At 46.6% G+C, this 27,661-nt stretch overlaps 1 protein-coding gene across 10 annotated transcripts in view; it reads left to right on the top strand.

Moving 5' to 3' along the window:
* Positions 1-13,825: 13,825 nt before the first annotated feature.
* The window catches only part of RBFOX1 (RNA binding fox-1 homolog 1), a 1,986,757-nt gene continuing 1,972,921 nt past the window's right edge, over positions 13,826-27,661 (top strand). For 4 of the 10 annotated variants that reach the window (XM_074346738.1, XM_074346739.1, XM_074346732.1 and 1 more), the window contains exon 1: positions 13,830-14,128. In XM_074346738.1, the coding sequence (XP_074202839.1) occupies positions 13,919-14,128 (210 nt within the window). In that variant the 5' untranslated portion in view covers positions 13,830-13,918. Of the gene's footprint in view, positions 14,129-27,661 lie in introns of all 10 variants that reach the window. The other 6 variants (XM_074346731.1, XM_074346734.1, XM_074346737.1 and 3 more) reach the window with 6 other exon arrangements.

A 27,661-nucleotide genomic window follows, 5' to 3' on the forward strand; every position in this document is an offset into this window, starting at 1 on the left:
GTTACAGTAGAACTTCATTTACAAAACCAGATGGTGGGCCAGGTTTGACCTGCAGATTGTAGTTTGCTGATCCCTGCGTTAACCTAATTAGTGCATGTCATTACCCTGGTGACTATTATCTGTCTGGTCAATATGTCCTCAAGTTGACCTAGTTTTTTTGAAGGGAACTCTTACATTTCCTAAGTGAGGGAGAGGGTTTCCCTTCATCCTCCTGGGCAGGAATGCAGAATGTGGAGCCCTTAAATGGCCATCACATCTATCCTGTGACCAGGAGGAGAACCAGCCTCGGGACAGAATGCGGACTGAGGTTGGCAGAGGAGAGAGGTGGAAAGAGCCTAGATTTTTTTTTTTTTACTGTACTATAGTCAGTTTACAGTGCTGTGTCAATTTCTGGTGGTACAGTATAATGTTTCAGTTATACATACACATACATATAATTGTTTTCATATTCTTTTTCATTATAGGTTACTACAAGATATTGAATATACTTCCCTGTGCTATACAGTAGAAACTTTTTTGTTTATCTAGTTCATATATAGTAGTTAATATCTACAGATCTGAAACTCCCAATTTATCCTTTTCCACCCCTTTTCCCCCCTGGTAGCCTTACGTTTGTTTTCCATGTCTGTGAGTCTGTTTCTATTTTGTAAATAAGTTCATTTGTGTCTTTTTTTTTTCAGATTCCACATACGGATCTGAGTGGTATCATATGGTATTTTTCTTTCTCTTTCTGGCTTATTTCACTTAGAATGACAGTCTCCAGATCCATCCATGTTGCTGCAAATGGCATTATTTTATTATTTTTTGTGGCTGAATAGTATTCCATTGTACAAATACACTATGACTTCTTTATCAAGTTGTCTGTCGATGAACATTTAGGTTGTTTCCATGCCTTGGGTATTGTAAATAGTACCGCTATGAACATTGAGGTGCATGTATTTTTTTGAGTTAGAGATCCCCCCGGATATATGCCCAGGAGTGGGATTGCTAGATCATATGGTAATTCTATTTTTAGTTTTTTGAGAAATCTCCATACTGTTTTCCATAATAGCTGCACCAAACTACATTCCCACCAACAGTGTAGGAGGGTTCCCTTTCTCCACACCCTCTCCAGCATTTATCATTTGTGGGCTTTTGAATGATAGCCATTCTGACTGGTGTGAGGTGATACCCCATTATTGTTTTGATTTGCATTTCTCTGATAATTAACGATATTGAGCATTTTTTTCATGTGTCTATTGGCCATTTGTATGTCTTCATTGGAGGATTGCTTCTGTTTAAATCTTCTGTCCATTTTTTGATTGGGTTTTTTTTTTTGTTATTAAGTTGTATGAGCTGTTTATATATTCTGAAAATTAAGCCCTTGTCAGTCGTATCATTTGCAAATATTTTCTCCCATTCCTTAGTTTGTCTTTTTGTTTTTCTTATAGTTTCCTTTGCTGTGCAAAAACTTACACATTTAATTAGGTTCCATTTGCTTATTTTTGCTTTTATTTCTATTGCTTGAGTAGATTGCCCTAGGAGAACATTGCTAAGATTTATCTCAGAAAATGTTTTGCCTGTGTTTTCTTCTAAGAGGTTTATGGTGTCTTGTCTTATGTTTAAGTGAGAGAGCCTAGATCTTGGTGGAATTATCCAGATGCATAAGGCACCTGGACCTTGCTCTCCCTCTGGCCTGCCATGTGTATGAGAAAATACATTTCCTTACTGGGTGGGTCAGGTTGAGTCCAGATTTTTTGTTGCTTGACTCCAAAGGCATTCTAACCAATACGTGATTCAAGTAGATTTGGATGAATCTATGCATCACCAACCACTGAGTGAACCTGAGTCATTTGGGGGACATGGCCTTACATTTTTGAGGGTGATGCCACAAGGAGAAGCCACACATCCTTCAAGCCACCCCAAACCAGAACCATTGCCAGGGTGGAAATTCCTATTGCATGCTCAGAGCAGGAGAGTGTGACTTTGGGACTCATGAGTGTTGTCATGAAGCCTAAATTTGAAAGTAATTTATAATTCAACCAACTGCTTTAGGTTGAAGGCAGAGAAAGAGTAGGGCAGAGACACTGGGGTGAGGGGTGGGCTGGTGGTACTCATAGCTGAGCCTCTGTCTCCAGCCCTAATCCCACTCACCTCCCTCAGGTTTTTTCCACATGGATTTCCATTGATTTTCTATGTGGCTTAGGAGAATAGCACACTTTAGAAACTTTTTTTGGGGTGGTAAAATTGTCGTACCATAAAATTTGCTATCTTAACCATTGTCAGGCTTACAATCGAGTAGCATTAGTACATTCACGTTGTTGTATAGCCACCCCACCATCCATCTCCAGAACTTTTTCATCTTCCCAGACTGAATCTCCTTACGCACTAATCACTCACTCCCACTCTCTTCCCTCCCCCAAGCACCTCATTTAAGTGTATTCATGTAACATTTGTCCTCTTGTGTCTGGCTTGTTTCACCAAGCATAATGTCTTCAAGTTTCATCCATGCTGTAGCATTTGTTAATTCTACTCCTTTTTAAGACTGAATAATGGTCCATATGTGCGTATGACCCATTTTGTCTATTTTTTACTTTTACCTTTTTATTTTATTGATTGATTTTTTTTTTTTTTTTTGGAGAATGGCACCTTTTTAGAAAGTGTTATCCCAAATGCTGAAGTCAGAGAGAGACACAACAAGACAGTGGAACGAGCCGAGATAAAAGAGCAGGTTCATACCCCTGGGCTCCGCTCAATGTCAGCATTCTTGGCTGTTTTAGCTTCTCTTTATCTGTTACCGGGATGGCTCCTTGGAGCTGTGCTCTAATCTCCACCATGTCTCTCTGTGTTGAGACCCTGTCACAAGGCAGAATGGGTAAGAGTGTAGGTTGTCATATCTTAGCTGTGGGACCTTAGAGTTCTGAACCTCAGCTCCTTTATCTTTAAAATGTGCATAATGACTGTGGTGTGAGTGTGTGTGCATGTATGTAGATGTGTGTGTATGTGCATATATGTGTGTGTATGTATGTGTATGTGTGTCTGTGTATTTAGAAGCTCAAATGAAGTCCCTCTTTCTACAACATTCTGCAACTTCTTTTTTTTCATAAACAATATATCTTTGCAATCTTTCCATGTCAATGCATAAAACTTTGCTCCATTTTTTAGTAGCAGCATACATTCTGCTTTAGGCTACTTCATAAATTCATTTAGCTGATCTTCCATGCATGGACACATAGTTGTTTCCGGTTGTTTGCTTTCCCAAACGATGCTGCAGTGTTTCCTTGTACACCACCTTGGCTCACTCATGTGAGTGTATCTTTAAGATCAATCCCTTGAAGTGAGATTTCTGGGGCAGAGGGTATGAGCATTTAGCATTTCAAAAGATATTTACCAAATTAGACAGTTTAATTCGCAAGTGTGTCTTATTAGGAGAAAACCTGTTAGATTAAGTCCACTCTGTAAATGTTATATTTGAGTAGTTCATTTATTAAATTGATTTGTGTTCTGCCTCTTCCCCAGAAGGGCTCAAGGAAGCTTATAGCGAGAGGCAAATCAAATATAGGCTGAAAATAATAAACATACAGAGAAAAGCCATTATGGTAACAGTAACAGCTAACACTTATTTTGCACAATTGCTGTGTGCCAGATACTGTTTCAGGTGCTTAATATAAAAGAGTTCATCCAAACCTCACAGTCTCACAGGAAGGGCTAATTAACACCCCATTTTATAGACGGGGAAACTGAGGTACAGAGGCTTCACACCTATTTAGTGTCACACAGCTAGTAAATGGTAGAGCTGGGATTTGAACCCTGGCAGTTTCAACGTATGTCCTCTTAGCCATGATGAGGTTCTATGTCCCCAAAGGAGTTAGAAAGAGAAAGGAGGAAGCTGGACAAATGAGGGTTATCATTGTTGCTGCGATTTCATCCATTCATTCAGCCATCAGTATATTCATTCACTCATTCAACAAATAATCACCAAGGGCAGCCCTTTGCCAAGAGCACTGGGGATAATGGTGAACAAAAGTATATGTGTTCCCTGCTTGTGCTTGATTTTAAATGTCAGTCCACTTTGTGAGCATACTCCCCTGCTGGACGTGTTCATTTGAGAGTGAGGACCCTCTGAATCCTGAGTCCTTGGTCCCTGTATTGCCGTCTCCACCCCCTTCTTGTACCATCATCCAGAGCCCTGGACCTGATTTTTGTAGCTCATCAGAATCCCCTGGGAGGGGCGGTGCGGCAGGTTTTCAAGCCTGTTCCCTGGGCCTTGAACTGAGCTATGACATCTTTATTGCTGAGGTGTGGTGGTCTCAGGTCCCACAGGGAGAGGGGCAGCCCCAGGCTTCTGCTTCCTGCCTTCTAGTGGGAAAAGTGTTGGCTACAGACTCTCACCTTGCTTGGACACCTGATTGTCCAGGCTTGGATAAATCAAATTTTCCAGCCTTAGCTGTGAAATGGTAAAAATCAGTGCCATTTCTGCTTTGTCTCTCTAAAGCCTGTGTGAAGTGAACACAGTAAAACAAACAAACAAAATTTCCACTCATTCAATAAGTATTTTTTTGGTACCTGGATGTGCCAGAGACTCAACATGGCCTTGGGGCTCTCATGGGAAACAAGATGACCAAGCTCTGTTCTCCTGGAGCACACAGGCAAGTTGGGGGACAGACATGCATCAAACAGTCATAACACAAATAACAGCAAGCACTTATGGAGTGGTTATCTCCTGCCAGGCACATTTCTAAGCACCTTACGGATGCCAGCTGAGTTAATCTTTACAGCAGCTCTGAGAGGTGGGTGCTTTTATAACTCCCACTTTTCAGGTGAGGAAACTGAGGCACAAAATGATTAAGTAACTTTCCCCAAGTCAAGATCTAATATGAGGAGAAGTGAGGATTCATTCTCAGGTCCCTGGCTCCCAAACATGTACCCTTAAACAAGATGGTGTCTTGCTTCTCTGCTATGAAGTGATATGGAGAAGAAAAACAAGATGGCCCTTGAGAGAATAATAGTGAGGGCCTAATTTATACTGGGGTATCTGGGGAAGAGCCCTAGGAGGAGGTGGCATTGGGGAAGAGAGATGAAGGAAGAGAAGAAGCCAGCCTTGCAGAGCTGGGTCTGTGTGTGTGTGGAATTGGAGTGAGGCAGTTGAACAGCACATGCAAAGGTCCTGAGGTATGAAAGACTTTGGGGCCTTTTGCAGAATAGAAAAAAACTCATCCCCTTGTCACTGGGATTATTGAACTGAAGGTGCCTTTGTGACTTGATGCAGTGCTTAGCACATTGGCAGGACTCAGTGGAGGTTAGCTGTTGCTCTGTCCTTTCTGAGAGAGGAGAAATCAGAGGAACCAGAAAAACAGAATATTTCAGGGAAAGCTTACTTCCTCAAGCCTCTGGATGAGCACAGCAGGTATCATATCAAAGCATTAGCATCAGGAGCAGATAAAGTTAAATTCCATTTGATCACCTTTGGCTTCCTTCTTCTGGTGTGATTCCTGCAGGGACCCCCTTGCTGGGGAATCCGGGGAGGGTTTTGGGTCCCTACCTTTTGAGAGATCCTCCTTTATCAAATTTATTGTGCATGTTTCCTTTTTTTCCCCCCATCAGCCTTGCAATGGGAAGAAGAAAGCTCCAACCTGCTTTCAAAGCTGAGCAAATAAAGCTTTTTTACAATTGGTTCCATTGTAGAGAGAGCATTAGACTGATTTATTCAAATCAATTCTGGGTAAAAGCCATAAAAGAGAGCTTAAGAATGAGTTCTGTTTCCCCAGGAAACCTGGCTGATGGATTAGCACCTGAAGGGGGTGGGCGTGTGACTGGCTTCAGAGGGGACTGGGTGGGGGGAGGGCAGCTGGCACTCCAGGCAGACTCAGCGAGCATTTTCCTAGGGGATTGAAGTCAGATGTGGCTCCCACTGGTGGCTGGGAATGCCCTGCTCCTTAAGTTCCTAGAGGGGGAGAGAGGGTCCAGTCCTGGTGGGTTTTTTTTTTTTTTTGGCACCTTTTGGGAACATACATGGCTGTAGCTGGAAGGTTCAGATAACTTGGTCAGAACCCCTCCTTTTTGGCAGCTGGGGGTGGGTGTAGTGGAGGGAGGCTGAGACCCAGACCCAGATGACTGAAGCAAGTTATTAGAAGGGCCAGAATTTCAATTCAGGTTTCCCAGTTCCCTTGTCCACTGCTGTTTGCATCACAGCATTAATGTCCTGGCTTAAAAAAAATACACACGCACACACACACACACACCCCTTCTATCATTTATCCAACTAAAAATACTTACTCTTCTTTTTAAATAATGTTTTGAGCTGCCTTATTGATTTTGCACATTTTTAAAATTCTTTTCTTTTTTTTGAAGGGGAGGTAATTAAGTTTGTTTATTTATTTATTTACTTATTTTTTAACGGAGGTACTGGGAATTGAACCTTTGTGCATACTAAGCATGCACCCTATCACTGAGCTATACCCACCCCCATGAAAACACTTACGCTTTGAATTGTCATTTTCCTTTTTTTTGTTGTTGTTGTTCCATACACATGGAGAAGGACTCATCAGCATTGTCTTTATAAAAATTCTTTGTTGAGATTAGAAGACAGGGGAAAAGATACTCTCCAGGTTTGCTAAACTTTAATTTGTTGAACTTCTCTGTGTAGGACTAGTTTTTGCCCTTTAAATCATGTTGCTCTTGCCTTTTTTATACTCATGCTTGTGTCTGTCTGTCACTTCCTAGCTGTGTGACTCCAATCAAGTTGTCCAACCTCTCTGAGCCTTAGTGTTCTCATCTGTAAAATGGAAATAGTGCCTATCCCATAGAGTTGTTGTCATGACTGGATGGTATGATGCATACAAAGCAGTCAGCAGTGCCTGGCTATGTCCATTGATCAAAAATGTTAGCTGTTTTGAAATTATTTGTGCACGGTAATGAACCTCTTCTCAGGTGGATAACATCTGTTGTTTTTTCTGCTCTCAGATTGATCTGGCCTGCATCCCACCCTATTGTTAGGGTTGTTCATGGACACCTCTCTCTCTCTCTAATCCTCTCTGCCTCACCTACAGCATATATGTACACACAGAGCCAGTTACACACGTGCTTGCATATGTGTAACACACACTGTCCTTTGTTAATTGCAAGTAGGAGAGGATAGCAAGTGTGGGCAGTGAGGAAGAATCTGAGAACTCACTTCTTAGCCTATTTATTCCTCAGTATTTTCCCTGTTCTGGACTGGGATGGAACTTCCCTCCTTGGGTACAACTTTGACATCACAAGTGTGCTCAAAGAGCATTAGGTAGAGGGAAAGAGGAGAGGAAAGGAGGGAAGATGAGAGAGGGGGGGGGAAGAAGAAGGGGAGCAAGAGGGAGTGAGAGAGATTCATAGGGACAGAGATTGAGTCAGAAATCCAGGCAGCCACTTCCCTGAAGGAAAAGGGGATATTTGCTCTGGCCGTGGTGCTGAAGTACATGCCCAGCAACAACGGGAAAGCAGGGATCCAGCTAGCAAGAAAAGGGGTGTGTGGCTAGGGTTACTGGGGCTTATGTGTTGACAAAAATAGGAGGAAGCCTAGGAGGAAGAGAGGTAATAGTGAGAGAGAGACAGAGACAGAGACAGGGAAGGGGGGAGAGAGAGAGAGAGAGAATATGAATCCTGCCTAGATGTAAATGAGGAGTCAGATGCCACAGGTCTATGATGAGAAGATAACACGTTATCTTCTTTACAAGCATTCACTTCCTCAGCATCCTTAAATTTCATCTGTGTTTGAGTGTGTGTGTTTGGGTATGCATATGTGTAGAACAGAGGTAATTATTACTGTATAAATTCTACTTAGCTTTGGAGGCATTGCTTGGCAAATGATTTTATTCATGTTCATAAAATAGTATAATGGCAGAGCTGGGACGCAAACACAGGTAGTCTTACCCACTGGGACTCTTGCTGAGCATTGGCAGCAGTATGAAAGGAAAGATGAAAGACACTTCTGTTCTGTCTTAGTAGACTCTGCTCAGCCCAAGGGATGGGGAATTTCCTCCTCTATTTGGTTAATCAAGGTTGTCTCCCAACCCACGTGGTTGATATTTGGTTTTCTCTGGTATAATCTTCTGGAGGTGACTAGGAGCCTGCTATCTACCCTCTGTGCCTCATGTGGACCTTCCAGGGACATCATTGCCTTCCATTAAGCCAGGGTTTTCTATGCAGGAAGAGAAGATGTTGGGCAGATGGCTGCATGTGTCTTAGAGCTCAGGCTCACAAAACAGACATGCCTGGGTTCAAACCTGATTTTCACCACATACTGCAGTCTTGAGTGAGCTTTCTTCTCTTGTTTTGTTACTAACACGAATGTGCAGCCTCTTGGGTGGTGAGTGGTGTTGGAATACAGAGAGAACTAAGGGTGAGGCTCTTGCTAATGTTAAATCTGGAATTATTAGAGAACACATTGTGGTCTTTGTTGGTTCTAAACAAAGTCAGCCTGAGCTTGTAGTGATCACCAGAAAGTTCTGGGAGGTGGTGTCACTGAGAATTTAAGAGCATGAGTTCAAGGCAGACAATTGAGATGCAAGTTCCAGCTCTATTCTTCAGCTTTCTCATCTGTAAAATGGTGATAGTAATAATAATAATAGTAGTAGTAGCCTCAATGAGCTGTAGTGAAGGTTTAATTTGTTAACATAATAAAGTGTTTAGAACAGTGCCCGAGACAGAATAAGCTCTCAAAACCCATCAGCTGTTACTATTTTGCTAATATTATTACCAAAGCTCTTATCAACTGGATGGCACATGGGAGTAACTTGTACTCTCCATCCTCAGTCTCCTTATCTGAAAAATGGGGCTGTTGATAATAATTACTTCATGGAGTTAGTATGAGAAAGAGATGTGATGGTTCACATTTGTGCCCTGCACAGTGGAGGCATCCAAACAATGACATTTACTCCTTTCTCCGTTCCTTGGTTATATTCAAGATCAAGGTATATTCAGTATTGAAGTGAATGCAGTTTGGTAGTTCTTGCCTTTTGGGGGTGGGTCATGGAACCTTTAGTGAATTTGAATTCAGAATCATATCTCCCACTGAGTAAAACGGAAGTATGCACATACAGTTTCAGTGGGTTCAATAGTTCACGATTATGAGTTTTTATCCCATTGCCCACACAAACTCAAGATGCTAGTGTTGGGGCTGGGGCCTGCCTCCTGCCTCTCCCAGAACTGTCTCTCCCACACACAGGCTGTGTGGGCGCTGCCTTTGATGCTCTCTTCTCTAAACTCTGCAATTTATGGTGCAGTCGTGCCAGAGAGAAGGCAGGGATTCGTCTTTGTTCTAAGTGTTGTATGTGTATTAAAAGGCTCTTGCAGCAATCAGCACCTCACAGTAGAAAACAATGGGACACAGCGCATACCCACTTAGTAAGAACAAGAGGAGGGGAGATTTGGATAATCAAGACAAGCATCCACGTGCCCAGGACGCCTAGAGGAGGGCCTGCAGGAAGGGTTTAGGTAAACGCTGACGTCTGATGTTTGCTTTTCTTTGTGACAGACGCCTGCTTTCCAGTTTGGTTCAGAGCTGAGGAGGGAAAAGGTGGGTGCTGGGGGTCATAGGAGAGACCCTCAGAAGCCCTGTGTGTAAACCGTTTAAGTAGATAAAGAGTTGGGTTGTGATGATCCCTGGGAGAAGGAGAAGAAAAACATGGGATTCCAGTCACATCCCAGAATTAAAGGTGAGATGTGACAAAGGAAAAAGTGACATTTTTGAATCTGGAATCTGGTGGCTTGTTGGAATGTCATTTGCATCTTGATAAGTAAAAAAAAGTTTAACAAAAAATTAAAATTAAGAATAAACCACCAGCAGGATTGTACTCTCATAGTTGGGCTGATGGGAAGCTCATTGATGGCCCTGGTAGGAACTGTGAGCCCCTGTGTAATTATAGGGGCAGGACTCACAGACTTACGTGCATTCCAAATGCAGTAGAAGCCAGGAGACTGTGAGCAAAGGCGCATGGTGACCTGGGGCACAGTGTGGGGGGAGAAAGCCTCACTGACCCCGGTGACTACTGATGGGACGTGACAGGACTTACGGGATTCTCAGCAATGGTGCCGAACAGCACAAATCCTGACTTTTCAGTTCAGGACCCTGGGGGTCCTGGCTGTCGGTGGGGTATATTGGGAGTCCTGCTGTGGGTGATGTGTTGTAGGTGGCACCAGTGGATACACGGCTTGGGGGTCAGTTTGGGGGTCAGTTGCCTGAAGAAGTTATGGATTTGGAAGGGTCAGTACCCACTGTTGGGATTTCTCATTGGAGAGGAAGCAGCAATGCCTTGGGATCAGGGATCTATTCTCCTGGGGGGTGGGGCCAGTGCCTGGATAGCTCGGATGGATGGGAGCTTGGGGAGAGTAACTGTCTCATCTTGATGGAGCCCTGGCCCACAGCTGACAACCTAAGGTGGGTGTTAGTGGGAAGAGAGTGGTCCTAACTGCGGATTCCTCCCTATACCTCCCAGACGGCTGGATGTTTGCAGGAGGGATTTCAGCAGGGAAACTATAGGGTTTGTGTTCCTCATGCCCCAGTTTATGGCCAGCTTCAGACATCAGACTCAGTTTCTTGTGGCTGACCTGGCTCCAGGGCAGGATGCGGTTGTCCTCGGGCCCTGGGCTCTCAGACTCATCCTTATTCAATCTCCCTCCTTCTCTCCCTCATTGCATCTTGAAGCCTCAGGCCCTGCCAACTGCAGGGCCAGATTTGCCTTCCCTTTAAAAAAAGCACATGAGTGAATGATATTAATAAACATGCTTTCTTTTTGAGCCCTTATACATTAGGCTAAGAGCTTTATATGCACAATTCCGTTCAATTCTCACAATAATCCGTAAGGTACTGTTAGCCTATTTTACAGATGAGGAAAATTCAGCTCCTAAAGATCAGTTTTCCTGCCTGAGATGCTGCGGCTGAGAGTGAACCCAGAATACAAATTGGGCTCTGCCCCCAAAGCCCCGGCTGAACTAACCTGCTCTCTGAGGCCCACTGTGAGAATCCAGGCATCTTTGGGACCTGCCATAGGAGCAGGGCTAGCACTGTAGCAGATGGTGTTGTGGTCCTTGCCCACATCCCTTTCCTTCACCATTTCTGTATGTGCTGACTTGCCTTTGCCTGAGGCTCTCTATGGCTACCAACGCCCACTTTGCCAGAAGCACTTGGAAATTAGAACCATCTAGGGAGTAGCTGTCAGTCAAGATTTAGTGAATACTCAGCTCCTGTCCCCTTAGTTGGGATGACTCTGAGGTGCACTGTCTACATTTTCTCCCAGTTGGATTTGCTCTAGGTGTCCACACTAGTAAGTTGGTTACCAACAAATCCCTTATAAGCTGCCTTTCCTTCCCTACCCCATGTCCTCAGTCTATCGCCAGACTCCTGGATCACCTCCAAAATATACTATGTGCACTTGAATTCTTGTGTTGGATTCTGCTTTTGGGGGATCCAAACTCTTTTTGGGGTCAGATGCATCTTTTCTGCAGGTGTATGGATTAGGATGGCAGTCCAGAGACCCTGCCAATGCAGAAAGCATATCTTCCTTCAAGTAATCCATAACTTATTTCACAGTTTCCATCCCTGTAGCTTGTTGATTTATCACTTGTTTATTTTATACCCGAGAGACCTCCAAGGAATTTATAGACATTTCCCCAGGTGAGGATAAAAAAGCTTACCTTTGTTCTGGCCTTTCCCTCACCTTGACCATCATGTCTAGTTAAACTGCTGGGAAGGTGAGGGGTGGTCCCTGGGGGATCTAGCCCCACTGGCTTAGTAAACTCATGCCCTTTCTTTTGATGTCAGGCCCTATGACCTTTTAACTGTCCCTAATTTTCCTGCCTAGTTTCAAATGCTGCAGAAGATGGGTTTGACACCGTGACCTTGGTCTGCGCTTGGAGCATGGGGACTGGAACTCTGAATTATACTTTCTTCCTAGAGATTTCTGACTGTTTTGTGGTTAAAAGCACAGACTCTAAGCTGGACACCTTGGGTTTGAATCCCAGTTCTTCCACTGTATTAATAACCACAGGATGGATTTGCTGACCCATTGGGCCGCTGTTGATTTGGTGGAGCCAAAACTCTATTAATTGTCTGATCTACATGAGCTCCACTCTGACTGGTGTACCCTAGTGATATTTTACGTCTCTTGGAATTAGTGTTAGTTCAGAGCCTTTATTCAATGATCCTGGATATGTCTGATTTTTTCCCCCCTTTATCCCAATGCAGTCACTCTGATAAAAGGCTGCTGGTCCCTTTGGGGAAGGCTGCGAGAAAAATTAATACAGTTTTGACAGTGTACCGGGTTCCTTCCTCAAGGGGATCCAGCCTCCTTGAGTCTGTAAACTGGCTGAAGTCTGGGAATTGATTGAGGGGTCATGACTGTCTTTATGATTCAAGTCAGACTTTTGTTCACTTGATCTGGAACTCTTCTGCTTATAGAGATCAAGTAGAAATTCAATAGGCTTGCCATCTATACTTCTTGGAGCACCATGCTTGATTGGCTGCTGCTATAGTTCTGTGTGGGTCAGACTGCCCTGACTTCTGCTTTGACTCTGCTGTCTGTCATGGTAACCATGCCCACTTGCCTTGGTGGTTAAGAGCCACCACTTGGCTCTGCCACCGTGAGATCCAATGACCCTATGCATTTTGATTTCCCAATTCAGTGGCAGCAGTTTCCACGCTAGGGTGTCTTGGGCAGATCGCTTACCCTCTTTAAGCCTCAGTCTCCTCCTCTGTACAGTGTGGATAATAATAGGGTTTTATTTGTGCTGGGGCAGAGGGAAGAGACAGAGGAGAGAGGAAGGGGCTAGAGCAAGGAGGGGAGCATTTAGGATGCAGAGAACCCTGGATGGGAGCAGATCCATTTCCTCATCCAACAAATGTTTCTTGAGCACCTTCTGTGTGCCACCCACCATGATAGCTTTTAAGGATAAAATTGTGAACAAGGTAGAGGCAGCAACTCCCTGCAGGAGCTTGGGGGGTAAATTAAACAAGCAATTGCAACATGGTCTCAGCTCTTGATTGGGGAAGCTCGGGGCACACAGGAGCCTGGCACTCACTCAGCCTGCCCTGGACACTGGGTATAACACCTACATGTCCAGAAAATACCTCCTGGCTTAACTTGTCACACAGCTGAGAAGAGAGCTTCACACTGGTGCTAAGGGCACATGGGGTGCACACTCAGAGTTATCAACCCATCACTCCAAAATATTTCTCAATGTCTCCTCCCTTTGTCTATTTGCTGAGGCTTTTCTGTTTTAGGTTCCTGTGCCCCCAGCACTTCTCCTTTGCAGCCCTTTGCCCCATTGTCAGTGTCAGTGAAACAACACCTTTCCCCCAGGCACCGGGCTCTGCCAGGGCAGAGACAAGCCTGCCAGGGTCACGATTATAACCTCCTCCTGCATTGCCATGCCTAGTCCATAATGATGGTCAGTAAACACCCTTGATGGGTAAGCAGAGCTTCAGAAGATGGTGCCTTTGCATTAAGCACATCATCCTCTAGCTGAATTCTCCACGATTTTTGAGCAGCCTCAGTTTTCCAGCCACGTCCAAACCATTCAAGATGCAGAACAGTACCATGGACCAGGGTGTCCATCCTTGCAGGGCGTTGGAAAAGTGGATGTCTGCCTGTCCCTTCTCCCCTCCCTTCCTTGGGAAAGGATACTACCCGTGTGCGACCTGGAGGCAGAGCTTTGCCTGAGCGAGTCTGGCCTCGGGCAGGTGAGACCCGCTCAGGCCTCTTCCACGCTTGCCCGCGGTGCGCGCGAGCAGCCAGCAGGGGGCGGCAGAGAGACAGAAGTGGTCCACGGAGGAGCCCAGCTCGAGCCCAGCCGCGCGAACCCACCGAGCCCGCGCTCAGAAGCCCGGTCTCTCACCGACAGACCGCTGGGTTCGGAAGGCTGCTGGGTCCTTCCTCTCCCCCAAGTGCAGGCAGAGCCCCCTGGAGCCATGGCCAGCCCTTCCGGCAGCCCCGAGGACACGGGCAAGCTCAGAGGCAGGGATGGCCGGCAGAGGCGGGAGGAGGAGGATGCCCCTCCGGAGGAGAAGAGGCTGAGGCTGGGGCTGGAAGGAGGAAGCGCAGCGAAGGAGGAAGGAGAAGACACGCCACGTCTGGGCAGGGAAGAGACCGGCACCCAGACAGGTGGCGAAGACAGAGGTGTAAGTGAGCGGGAGTGCAGGAGGGACGGGGGCTGGGGGTGGGCAGGGATGATCCCCGTCGGCCGTCAGGTCCAAGTTGATAATTGGGCAGCAACTCCTGGTGGCGGGCGCGGTGTGACAGCTCGTAGGGACCTCCTGAGAAACTAGATGCTCCGTTGTTGGTGGCAACTCCCTTGTTTATGTAGGATCAACTCGCTGATTCTCCCACGACGTCGTCCCTGGCTGGGAGAGCCGTGGGCTCCGTGTTTAGCCAAAAAGGGACGGGGAGCTCTGTGTCCTGGGGGCGCTTAGAAGGGGAAGGAGGTGGGGATTACTCTGACCCCCATCCTGAGCAGAGCTGTTTTGGGCACCTCTCTGGGACTTTGCTGGTTTTGTGTGCCTTCCTTCTGGTTAGGGACTTGGGTGGGAAGTACGTGGGCACAGGCTCTGACCTGCCCTGTCAGCATGTGTGCTGGTGGCAGCTCACCAAGCCCCTCACCTGCCTCTCATCTTCCTGTCCCTGCTCCCCATGCTGGCTGGGCAGTGAGAGTTGAGAGAAGGCAGGTGGCTTCCAACCCTGAAATCACTCCTCTCTCCTCATCCCTTCGGAGAAGAACAGTGAAGCAAAGTTCTGTGCATCCCCTCGGATGCTGCCCGGTTCTGGTCCTTGCTGGCCGAGGGTCCGTGTGAGAGAGATTTGTTGCATATGTGCGTGGGTACCTGAGTCACTAGGCGTGTGTGGGGTGGAAGCCTCGTGGCCAGCTTGACCCCCAGGCCCCTGCTTTCTGCTTTCTTTTCTGAATCTTCCAGTTGTGACCTGGCTGACCTTACATTTGGGGAGCACAAGTGTCCGGAGGACAGATGAGAGCTGGCTGGACAGCTGTCCCCTTGGCGAGGGCCGCCACCTTGAGAGTTTTTAATGGATAATGAGGTTGACCTTTTTGTTTCTTCCAAATGTTTTTATTCTTTACCATTTGCTTGGTTGAGCTTGTCTCAAAATTTTGATTTGTGGCTAGTGAGACCCACGAGGGAGAGGGCCCCTCTTTCTCTTGAATTCATGCAGGCGGCAGCAGCCTGCCTCCCATTCACCAGGCTGCATCAAAGCCCATCTGACTCTGTGTGGGGCTGCTCCCTCACCTCCCTGTGGCTGTGTTTGGATCATGGGTCACTTGGACACCAGAACCAGGTGAATTTCTCTCTGAGATTCCAGGACAAGGATAATATTTATGAAAGGTTTACTGGGACACATCGTGGAAAGCGTGAGAAAGGATATGTCGCAGTATGGTGAGAGGAGAGGTCCTGGGTCTGAGACACAATTATGGGGGCTGTGCAATGCGGTGAAACTTCTATTGTCAGAAGCACTTTCCTCCTGTCAGCTCCCTCTTTTACATGGAACTTTGCCAAAAACGAGGACACCAGAATGGAATGAAGTGACCAAGTGGGTGGGATGCCTAGGAATGTGGGTTTGGAGCCAGACTACTCAGTTTGAATCCTGGCTCTGGCCCTTCCTTAGCTGGGTGACTGGGGACAAGTTACTTAACCTCTCTGAGCCTTAGTGTCCTCATTGGGGAAAAGGATATGTCAACAGGCCCTGTTTCATGGGGTAATTGTTCCTGAGATTAAGTGAAGGTTATCCATAGAAAGCACCTAGTGTTGTGCCTGGCATGTAGTATGTGCTCAGTGAATGTGATTTAGTGCTGAAATTCACTTCATGCATCTTGCTTGCAGCCATGTTTGATTTTGAGGGTGCATCACAAAAGACAGAGGTCTTAGGTCAGACTCTCCATGGTAAATGCCTTCAGTGGTTAAGGAATTATGTGCAGATGATGACCTTTTAAAAAGGCAGAAACCCTATTGAACTTTTTGGTTCATGAAGGAAAGTGAGGATTCCATGGTGTGAAGGATTATGTCATAAATGGACAGAAATCACCTTTGTTTTCTGAACCCGAATATGATTCTCTCCTTTTGGGACACTTGGGTCTTCTAGGGGGGCAGTGGCCCCTCATGGAGGTGGCATCTTGGTTTTCAAGTTTAAAGGTTGGCCAAAGCCCAGGCTTCCCAGAATGCCCTCCAGACAGATTTCTCCTCCTTTTTAGTTTCTATAGGAATATTCTCTTTAAAGAACCAAGGAGCCGTTTCAGGCTGGTGCCAGGAGCAGCAGCTATTTCTTCAAGGAAGAGAGCCATTTCTTCACTCACAGACCACGTCCAAATGGATCAAGAAGAAACAGAATGCTTTTTCATGAGATTTTGTGTGTGAAGACCATTATCTTGGCTGAAATGTAAAAAAAAAAAAAAATCCTTGTTCTTTAATAGCAGATTATTTTTAGATGCAGATCATTTGGGGCTTTTCTCTGCAGAAGCTGCGCGGGCAACACCTCCCTGTCCATGTTGTATCCAGACGTTTTTAAGGATAAAATACCCTTTCCTGTCACCGTGTCTGGTACTGTGGATAGCTGAGGTTTACATGTAACTGGTTGTCCCGCAGAGTGGCTCCTTGTATTTAAGGAGGGGGCTGCTTCCTCTGGTGGTTGCTAGGGGATGCTTTTAGGAGGTAAGCTGGAGCCCCAGGAGCCTGCGCTGGAGTCCTGATGGATGTGAGGTGGAAGAAGGGTGTGTGACTAGTCTGGGCTGATCCCCCACCAGGGATCACAAGTTCTGCAGACTCCTTTTGCCCCCTCCAGGACCAGTGAAGCTGAGAAGGTATCGAAGTCCGAGTTCTCCCAGAGCCTTTATTGATTCCTTCAGAGTGACCGCAGGGTGAGTCCGACCCACAGCTCTTCTTGAGAGGAGAGAAAAGTCTTTCCTAGGTAATTGGTTATCAACCCCAGGCGTTTGCTCAGCTTTTCCCAAGAGCAGGCAGCTTGGCATAGATTTCTGAGTTGTTGTTGCTGGGCAGAGTTGAGCTTTCAAGGGTAATAACTCATTGGAATCCCTGAAATCCCCTGATGGACTCTCCACTCAAGAGTCCTCGGGTTGAGACCAGAGCAGGAGGTTGTTGTCAGCAAGGGGCTCCCTCGAGAGGTGAATCCAGACTGTGGGTCTTCCCACTTCTTGCTGCTGATGGTCTGCACCTGGCTCTCTCAACTTCGGTGCTGTTGACATTTGGGGCCAGATCATTCTCCATGATGGGGAGCTGTCCTCTGCATTGGTCCTTAAAATCATCCCTGGTCTCTGCCCACTAGATACCAGTAGCATTGATTCCCTACTCTCAGTTGTGGCAACCCAAATCATCCCCAGACATTGCAGGAGTAGGCAGGTGAAATCACCTTGGCTTAGAGCCACAAGCCTACACTTGCAAAAAGTTATTTCAGAGTGTGAGTGTTGAGTTTGGGTCCCTGCTGTACTGCTTACGAGCTATGAGGCCTTGGAAAATTTACCCAACCTCCATGGGACTCAGTTTCCTCCTCTATAAAATGGAGATAATGAGATATAATTTCAGTAGAAGGTTATGTGTATATTCAACAAAATGACAAGATAATAAATAGAAGATGCTTGGCATAACATTTAGACACAGAAAGAGCACAAAACAAATGGTCATCTCCACTTTTAATTATTTGCGCAAATCAGACTTCGTCCTCCATCCCCTCATCCACTAGTGACAAGGTGGGGCGTGATACTGTCCACCTAAACCTCTGATTGGATTCAGGTAGCATCTCGGCTTTCCACATGGAACTCATCAGCTTCCCCCAACCTCCCCCTTGGTTCTCAGGGTCCAGGATTCCAGCAGAGCAGGTGGCACTTGGGGTTCACTCCCACAATGGAGAGTTCCAAAGCCGGCTGCTGAGACAGGGCATTTGGACCAGCAACATCTGGGTTTCAGGATTCCCCTTTGAGCACAGCTGAACTCCACAGTGTGGAAGCTCTTTCTGCCGAGATATAGATATTTCCCTGGCAACAATCTCTCAAGCTGACGTGAAGATATGGCCGCCCGCTGGAGTGCAGAGTGTCTGCCTCAGCCATTCTGTAGTTTGTGAGGCAAGCTTCTGAGGAACGCAGAGTTCGAGCGTGAAGTGGCAGGAGGTTTTCTCATCCTCCAAGGGCAAAGTGTGGGAAGCCGGATGGTGGAGGATCCTTGGAAGGGGATGAAGAAGGCATAGAAGGCATTCCTTTCAGCTGGAACAGAGAGGCACAGGCTGCATACTGGATGGTCCAGACCTCTGAGCTCCCAGAAGGTGGATGCCTCTGTGCCTGGAGTAGTTTTGGAATGTGAACTGTGTTGCCCTTGGCTTTACTCATTTCAGAAATATTTAACCTCATTGCTAGCAAACTGGAGCTTGATTTGAGCTTCTCAGCTGGAAAGACTTGTGCTGCAGGCCAATGCCCTCCTAATTTAAAAAATTTCGGCAAGGTGGTCATTGTCCCTTTGTGTCCCCTGGAACATGACTTGGAGTTCGGGGAGCAGGAGGGAGACCAGTTTGGGGGCTGGGATAGAAGTCTGGTTGCTGGTGGGTTGCTAGTGGCTTGGACGATGGTGGTGGTGGTAAAGCTGTGTGGCTGAATTGAGGAAAGCTTATGAGAAACATTTCAAAGGACTTAAGGATCTATTGGGTATTGGGAATGAGGAAAATGCAGGGTGAAACTGACCTCCAGAAAGGCAGGTAAGATCATGAATTTGCTTCTGGACTCTGACGTCGCTCTGAGACCCAGGTGGCAACATCTAATGAATAGATGGGTTGGGGATGGAGATTCAGACTTGAGGGTCATTGGGGTTGATGCTAGTTGAGGCCATGGGGACACTGGAGATTGACTGGGGAGAGGGAGGAGTGGCAAGAGAAGGGGCTTTGGTATAAGCCTGGGCAATCTTCAGGATGAGAAATGAAGAATCCACGAGAAGGGTCAGAAGACCGGCAGGCAAAGGACGTGTGGCTCCACACACAGGAGAGCGAGAAGGATGAGGGTCAGTTGTTGAAGAGAGCCCATTGGATTTAACATGCTCACTGGGTACTGCTGGAATTTTAATGAAAACCAGTTGGTGGGGTGGTTACAAAGATTCACCCTAAGTCTGGGCACTACTGCACCCAGCCAGGGTGTGTGCAGTGAAACACAGGACGCTCAATGGTCTTGACGCTCTTGGAAAACTGTAGTGTGTGTGTGTGTAACTCCAAAGCTTCTGTCCCCTCCCCAAATACTCAGCGGTCACTTTTCCATACCACCTTGGAAAGACCCAGCCTTGGTGGAGAGCTCTGCTCTGGCTGTGTTACTCCACACAAGATGTGCTGTTGGGAGACCCTCACCTCTCTGCACTGGGGGACACTTGCCTTCCTCATTCCTTCTCCAAGTGTTTGAGCAGTTTCTGGATGCTGGGTGGCAGGTGCCAGGCTAGGTGCTGGTCTACAGGATGGATCAGTCCCTGTTCTCCGGAAGATTCTACTCTAGTGGAGGAGGCAGACTCTGGTCCGCGGTTCTAAGCCGTTCTCCCCACAACCTGTGTTTGGAAATAAAATTTTATTAACACACAGCCACACCCATTCACGTGCCTATTGTCTGTGGCTGCTTTCCTGCTACAGTGGGAGAGTTGGGACAGAGACATTGTGGTCTGCAAAGCTGAAAACATTTATGCTGAGAATCTCAGGTGTCCCCTGAAGGCATGAATATAGCTGCTTTTGAAATACACACGGTGCTGGGGTGGGGTTGCAGCAAGTGCTCACCTTGTGGGACTCCAGAGGGGAGGGAATCAGCTCCCCTACTCTCAACTTTTTGGGTCTTTGATGTCAGGGAAAGGATCAGGGTTTTTTGTGGATATTCCTCTCCCCTGTGGTGGCACCAGGCTAATGCCGTCTAATTTTTGGGTGGGGACAAGGAAGGAGGGAGGAAATGATGACTTGTAGCCCCTCCCCCAAAGATCTCCCTAAGATGGGTCCCCAGCAAGTGTTTGGGGTCTCACTTTGCACAGCTGCCAAAGTCCAGTGAGGTCAACCTTCCTGGTGCTGTGACTCTAGGGTACAGAGCCTCCAAATCACTAAGAAGAGAGAGAAAAGAAAGATGTTTTTTTGCAAGCACAAGAACTTGGGTTTTTTAAATTAACATTTACCCCAATGTTTTATAATGCCTGGGCAGGCATATTTAAGCGTCTGCCTCAAAATCTCTTGCTAATAAGCAGATGGTACATTTAATTCCCTGTTTTTTGTTCTCTGAGCAACACACGGCTTCCTGCACTGCCTTCCTTGCAGGCAACTGCACATAGAGGTGATAGTACTTCTGACTATCATCACAGATCCCCTGAGAGGCCACTGAGAGTCCTATATTCGTGGGGCTGTTCCAGGGAGGCTCTGCCCTTTTCCCTTCTATTGGCTCCAGCTGGAAGATGTCAGGCTACTTATAGTCCACAGGGCTCCTGGCTTTGCTCCTCCAGAGTCTCAGCTCATCTCCCCTGGACCTCACTGGCTGGGGAGCCAGTGTCCCAGGTAGGGGTCTGAGTGTGGCCCCAGAGAGGGAGGGGAGTGGGAAAAGCTGCAGGGGAGGAACTCCAAAGAGATGGTAGAGACAAACTGGCAGAGGACAGCTGGTGCGCAGAAGCAAGGACCTTGAAGGCACAAAGGAGAAAGTGTGGATTCCCCAAAACAGAGAGGAGAGCAGACACTGTTAGCATGCTCCAAGTGTGGCTGGGTTTTGTGAATTTTGCTTGTTTCCTTCTTTCTGCCTCCTCTTGCTGTGTTCCAGGGTGTCATAGAAACAGGCTTGCAGGGGCTCTGTGCAGCTCCGGGTTCCGAGGGTCTTTGCAGAATGAAGGGGCTGCCCAGTGAGTTTCCTTGGTCCTGTGGCCCCTCCTGTCTGGTCTCCCCATGCCTGACTGTGGGTGGACTTGGCTTGCCTTACCTGTCAGACCTTCCCGGAGAAACCTGGGCAGGGCTTGTATTTTTGCTCTGAGGCTTGTGTCTAGCGTCTCTGGATAAGGAAGAATTTGTGACTTGGAGACGCATTGGCTTAAATTGGAAGGTGTGTGGTGCTTGGGAGGGAAAATCTACTGCCCTTTTCATTTTTTCCTTTTGATTCCGTGTTCTGTGTTGTCCTGATGGAATTGTAAGTCCTGGCCTCTCGGAAGTCAGCTGGATGAAATGGTCTACATGGCCTGAGTGTAATTCCTTGGCTTTTGTTCTGCTTATTAGCAATACACATTATTATTTGCTTATTGTAAAGAATTTTAACAATACAAGTATATAGAAAACAAAGAGCACAACTATTCTGTCTGATTCTCTTCAATCTTGCTTCTCAGAGGTGACACTGGGGTGGGGGTTGACATATCCTTCCACACTTTTCCCTGGGTATGCAAGCACATATAGTCACACATAATTTAATTTTAATCTTTGTTTTAATGGGATAATGCTCCACTTATTGTTTGGAAAAGCCTTCTTTTCAGTCAATGATGTGTCTTTGGCATTGTCTCATGGTGGAACCTGGGCTCCACCTTGCTCATAAGGCAGTTATTGTGCTGTGTGGATGCACCGTACTTTATCTGGCCAACCCTGGATCGATGGGTCTTTGAATGGTTCCTGCTTCCTCCCTGTTGCAAATGGCATCGTGATGAATATCCTGGCACATATTGCTTGAGGTTCTGTGCCTGTGCTTCTCTAAGAAGTCCCTAGGGGCAAGATATCCACGGCAGAGGGACATCTGTGCTGAATTCGCATCCTGGTTAAATATCTCCCTGCTCCCCAGTCCCCCAGGGCTCACATGTACCATCTTCTATAAGGGTCATCCTCCAAAGCTTGAAGGGTGCTGGCCAGATGGCATTGCCCGCCTCACTTGCACCAAGGTCACTCCACACCCTGGCACACCTGAGGGCCCAGCCACCCCACCAGCCCCTCCTGGCAGGACCCCAGCTTCTGACTCTGGCAGGTGGCCTTACCTGAGGGAACGTTCATTTTCCCAAACATTCTTGATTATGCTACTGCAAGTTCCAAGGCTGGCTGCTTCCCACCTGTTTGCCCTCGAGCCAGCCTTTTCAGCTGTCTGGTCTCAGTTTCCTCCAAGAGAAAAAAATAGCAGCTTCCTCCTTGGCTGTTGGGAAGATTCACGGAAATGATCACCACTTCTGCAATGCTTGGCTTGTTGTGCATGTTCAGCAATGCTGGGCAGGTCAATACTGAGTTTTCGGTATATTGGACTGTGGCTTACCACGGGTATGTCTTTTGTGCCAAGTCCCACTCCAGGCCCTTAGTAGCTGCTCAGTAAATGCTCAGTGAGTGATTTAATGGCAGGGATGGAGACTGGGGCAGAGGCAGTGGGAGCGGACAAGGAAATGGGCTCATCAGTTGGTCCAAGATGGTGGGCTTCAGAATAAACCTCCGGCCTCAGAGTCTCCTCCCCCATACTTGCCATGGCCCACAGGGCTCTGCTGTGTCTTCCAGGCCAGAGCCCAGGCAGGTGCTGGTCAGTGTCCTGCTGTATCAGGGCACCTCTGACCCCAGCTTGGACCTGAGGTGGCTGGGACTCTGCTGGTTCTGAGTTCAGACACAGAAAACAGGGAAGTGTGTGTGTGTGTGTGTGTGTGTGTGTGTGTGTGTGTGTGTGTTGGTTGGGGGGGTGAGCAGGACTCTCAACTTGGCCCTTGCCTCCCCCTTTGCTTTGGACCCTGAGAGGCATGGCGTGAGTTTGTGTATGTGCATGCTCATGTGCTTGCCTATGTGTTTGTGTTCTTGTGCGTGTGACCTTCTCTGTGAATTTCCAAGTCCTGGGTTGCTTGTGTAGGACTAGGGTTGCCAGATTAAATGCAGGAGACCTAGTTAAGCTTGATTTTCAAATTAACACTTTTTTTTAGAGTAATTATATCCCAATTGCAATATTTGGGACATACTTACACTAAAAATGATTCCTTGTTTATATGAAATTCAGGTATGAGTGGCGTCCTGTCTTTTCACTTGCTATATCTGGCAATCCTGGGTGGGGGTTGTGGGTGTGTGCTGTTGAATCTCCACACATGAGGGACTGTCTGCAGGCACCAGGATGGGGTTGGATTGCGAAGACCCTCCAGGGCTGCTTTACTGTTTCAGAGTCTGTGGGGTTGGGTGCTCTGGTCCCCAGGTCCTGGCAGTGCTCCCCAGTACCTGCCACCCCCTGCCACCTCCGTTGGTTTCCCTCCCATCCCTCTTCCAACATAGGGCAAGAGCTGCCCCATCCACCCTTGTTTGGAGCCAGATGAGATGCAAACGGTGTGCCAGATGGCTGCAAAGCTTTCCCCAGCTCCCTCTGCAAGGGGCCTGCAGATGAAACGGAAGCCCTCAGTCCGCTTCGCTCCCCTGTCCAGAAAACCCAGGCAGACAGACATTCTTCCCTCCTGGCAAGTAAACTACCCTGTGTTTTGCCAAACAAATAAAACCCTTCATTTCCACCATAAACTTGTTCACATGCGCAGGCTGATTGACCCACCAGTGTGCATGATTCATCAGCTCTTTCACTGAGCAGGGTGAGAGGCTCTACTCTTTGGCCCTGGTGAAGAGCTGCCTAATTTCCATCTGAAAGTCTCTAGTGGAAGCCAACCACAGCTCTGGAAGGAGGCTGCCTCTGTCCCCTTGGCAGATTCCATGTGGTTCTTGATATTTGATTGTGATTGAGGGTGCATTTGCTTCTGATTGAATGGGGGGGCTGTGAAGGAGGACATTGGACTTGGCTTCTGAGTCCACTGCAGACTTTCATGGGAAAATTCAGGAAGAAACCTAGTCCTGTGTTACTGTTTAGTCTTTTACTGAACTCATCATAGATAGGTCTCTGTTTTCCTGCAGCTCCTCTATGAGGTGGGCACTATGATCATCTGCACATTCACTCACTCTTTCTAGTCCCTTTCAAACTGCTGTACATATGCTATGCTCTTTTCTGCCACAGGGCCTTTGCATATCTTGCTTTCTCGGCCTGGAAAGCTCTTTCCCTCCCCGCTTCACCTGGTAAGTCTCTCATCTACCAGCTGAGTTACCACTGCCTCAGGGAAGTGCGGCCATAATGACAAGAGTCACAACAACCCCCTGTTACCTGTTCTCATAGCACCAGCTTTCACTGTGTTTAGGTCTTAGCCCAACTAGAGATACTTCTTCCTTTGGGCATGATTCTTTGACAGATATCTGCCTTCTTCTATACTATGATCACCATGAAGGCAGGGGTCATGCTTGTTCTTGATCCTCACTTTGTCTCTGGTGTATAGCATATGCTAGGGTAGAATTTGATTAATGAATGAGGCATACCCACTTTACAGATGAGGAAACTGAGGCTCAGGAAAATTATATAATTTGGCTGGTGTTATACAGTCACTCAAAGGTGGGGCTGGATTTGAACTCACCTGGCTGGTCTCTGGGTGCACGCTATTAACCACTTAACTACGGTAGCTCTCCAACAGCAGAAGTGAGAGAGAGTGTGCAGAACACGTGTCACCAGAATCCTAGGGGTCCTCCAGGAGATGACGTAGGAACATACCTACCTATGGACTTCCTTAATGTATTGTATAGAATGCCCCATCTTTCTGACCTGCCCTTAGCAAAGGTCTTCTTAATATTTAAAGCACAGTTGTTGGTGTAGGAGGATGGAGTCTATATCATATGGTCTGTCATGGTCCTCTGATCTTCTTTTGCTTCATTTATGCAAAATCCACACTGCGTCTCGTAGTAGCTCTTTAGTTTCTTTTCCCTCTTCAAGCCTGCTTAGAACTGGAAAGCCTGTGCGTCAGTCTCCTGTCTGGGGAACAGGGTTAGGAATCCCTACTTCCCTCCCAGGACTGTTAGAAGGATAAGATGGGATGGCAAGTGAAGGCCCTTTGAAAATGAGAACATTCTATTTGAATGCAAAGTGTTCTATGACTGTGATATTTTCTATCCTGTGAAATCATCATTGACCCTGAAACTGTCTATTCAAAACATGAACAGAGTTAACTCTTCCTCCCTATGTCCGCTGAGGGAGGGAGCCTGTCAAAGATTGTTGCTATTTTTCGCCTGGGGAAAACTAAGGAAGGTACAGAAACTGGACCAGGACCCAGGAATCCTGACTCTGTCTGTGTAGGGTCTCAAACAGGGGGACTGCTTCAGGTTCTTTCTACAGCCTTGCCCTGTAAGAAACAACCCTTGTCTAATATTCAGAGGGGGACCTGAGACAGTTTCTAAAAACAAAAGCGACTGTTGGGTGGGTTCAGTCGTCTCTACAACTGGGATGACTCTGGGGTTGAAGCAAGTGGAAACATCTTTGGGGTCAGATGGATTTGGGTTTGAACCCTAGATTTTGACAGTTATAAGCTGTAAGGACTTGGGCAGATTGTTTAACATCTCTGTGTCCCAGTGACCTTGGAAAATAGGATGCATTGTATTAAAACTTGTGGAAAGACTCCCACCTAGCTCCTGTAGGGGGAGGGGTGACCAGCAGGGCAGGGCAGGGCTTCAATATCACAGGTGCCTGGCTCTGATTAACAACACCCACAGTCGTTCCCACAAATGCTTCCCTTGCAGGGTTTTTAAAGTCTCGGGGATCATGCAGGCAGGATATTGATACAGTAGTCAGCACAGGAGTCAACACTTACGGTTTATACTAGTGACTTCTTTGGTATTTTCCATAGTTCCATATTTCCCCAACACTTAGGAGTGTCAAAATCTCATGGGGGAGGGTGTTTATTAAATATACCAATTCCTGGGGCTCATGCCCAGAGATTCGGATGCTTAGGGGCTCAGTCAGGATCTATGGTTACAAAAGCTCCCAGGTGAGTCTCATGGTTTTTGTTCAGAGCCAAGTTTGGCTCTGCCTCAGGGGGACCCAGCTTGGGAACCAGTCCTTGGTGCTACTTTGTTTAAATTTCAAGGTGGGCTCTTCTACTCCATCTCTATTATTCTCACTTGTGTTCAAGCCTGTTCCTTTCCCTGTAAGCTCCTTGATGTCAGGGTCATCTCTCACATTTTTATCAGTGAACCAAAGTTTTATAGGTGCTTGGTGGAACAGCATTTCTTGCTGAATGGGGTCAGTCTCTAGGGAGGGGTGTATGTGTGTGTGTGCGTGCGCGTGCATGTGTGTGAATCTTTGTTATAAGAACCTTTTTGACCTTCATCTGCATTTGCTGTGAGTCAGTATGATTTACTCTAATGGAAGCCGGTACCACTTAAGCAAGGCTTTGCCCTGAAATGGAGTGAGATTATGGATGGGCAGAGCTGCTGAAAGCATTTCCTGGGAAATGTTTCAGTGTCATCCTCACTAATTGAATTCAAATTTTCACTTCCACCACCATGGGGGCCATTTTGATTTCTCCTGTGGAGATCAGATCTCCCGCAGAAGTGTAGGTGAGTAACTGGCATTGAGTTTGGGGATGGACACACTTCAACTATGAACAAAAACCATGGGATATGAAGCCAGAGGAACAGGTGTCATCATTGATTGCCACCATGTATGAGGTGGGGACTTGACATCCAAAAGAGAAGCCTCCTTTACATCCTCAACCTTGATTAAACTGTTTCTGAATTCCTTACATACACAACCAGTACTAAGATTGGTCCTGACTGGATAATACTTCAGCTGATTCCTATGCTGGGTAGGAAAATAAATTAAAGTGAGGGTCCTTTCTTTTGCATCAGGGCTTCTCAGAATGCTGGCCTTAGAACACCTGTGAAGGAATCCTCTGAGATGGTTTCTAGACCTGCATATTCCAAGGTCCAACCCTTTTGAATCAGAATCTCTGATGCTGGGACCACAAAACAATCTGATAACCCAAGAAGTTTGTAATCAAGTAGGGAGATTAGATGAGCATATGAATGAATGTAATACAGAGTAGATTAAAAAAAAACACCTTGATTATTTTGAATGAAATAGTGTTTAAAAAGAAATTCAAGGAACACAAAAAAGAACAGGAAAGAAAGAAAAGTCACCTCAAATTTTACCACCCCAAGAAATAAACCTCCTTACTATAAAGTGAACATCATCCCAGACTCAGCCTATATACAGATGGAGGGATGGTTAGAGAGATGGACAGATAATTCTGACCAGACAAGATGGGATTTCTGAAAGAAAAAGTACTACATTTAATGTTGCATGAATTTTAAGTGAAGAAAAAGAAACTGAAGTGAAATCAAAGGCTGCACGGTCCAGGGTGATGAGGAAAGCAAAGCTGAGTTTGTGAAGAGCAAAATTAGGAGGGAGGAGAAGGTGGGAGAGGTGGAGGACGGGAGAATGTAGCCAGAGTGGGAATTTAAGATCTTGAGACCAGCTGGCTTTACAGTGATGACAAAGATCAAAGTGAGGGCATTAGAATGAAGCTATAAAGAACCCCTGTTTGAGGCTAGGATGCCTAGATTCTCCCCATGGATGTCTGCTCATTGATGGTGAGAAGTGCGAACATCCTGGCCCTGACAGATCTTTCCTGAGGGCTCTGTGGTCTAATCTTGGGGCTTTTAAAAAAAATCACCTGGCTCAGAGCAGTGGTCCCCAAATGGTTCCTTATACCATGACCATTCTGTAGGAAATATTCATGGGTAAAGGATGAAATGAAAAACAATGGGGAAAATGTTGTGGGAATGTGCACGTGGGTGAAAGATTGTTGTTCTTTATTCTGAAATTATGTCCATTTTGTTCAGTTTTATTTTGCGTTTTCAGATTTCTT

This window comes from Camelus bactrianus, chromosome 18 (genome assembly GCF_048773025.1).
Source record: "Camelus bactrianus isolate YW-2024 breed Bactrian camel chromosome 18, ASM4877302v1, whole genome shotgun sequence".
NCBI classification, from domain to species: domain Eukaryota; kingdom Metazoa; phylum Chordata; class Mammalia; order Artiodactyla; family Camelidae; genus Camelus; species Camelus bactrianus.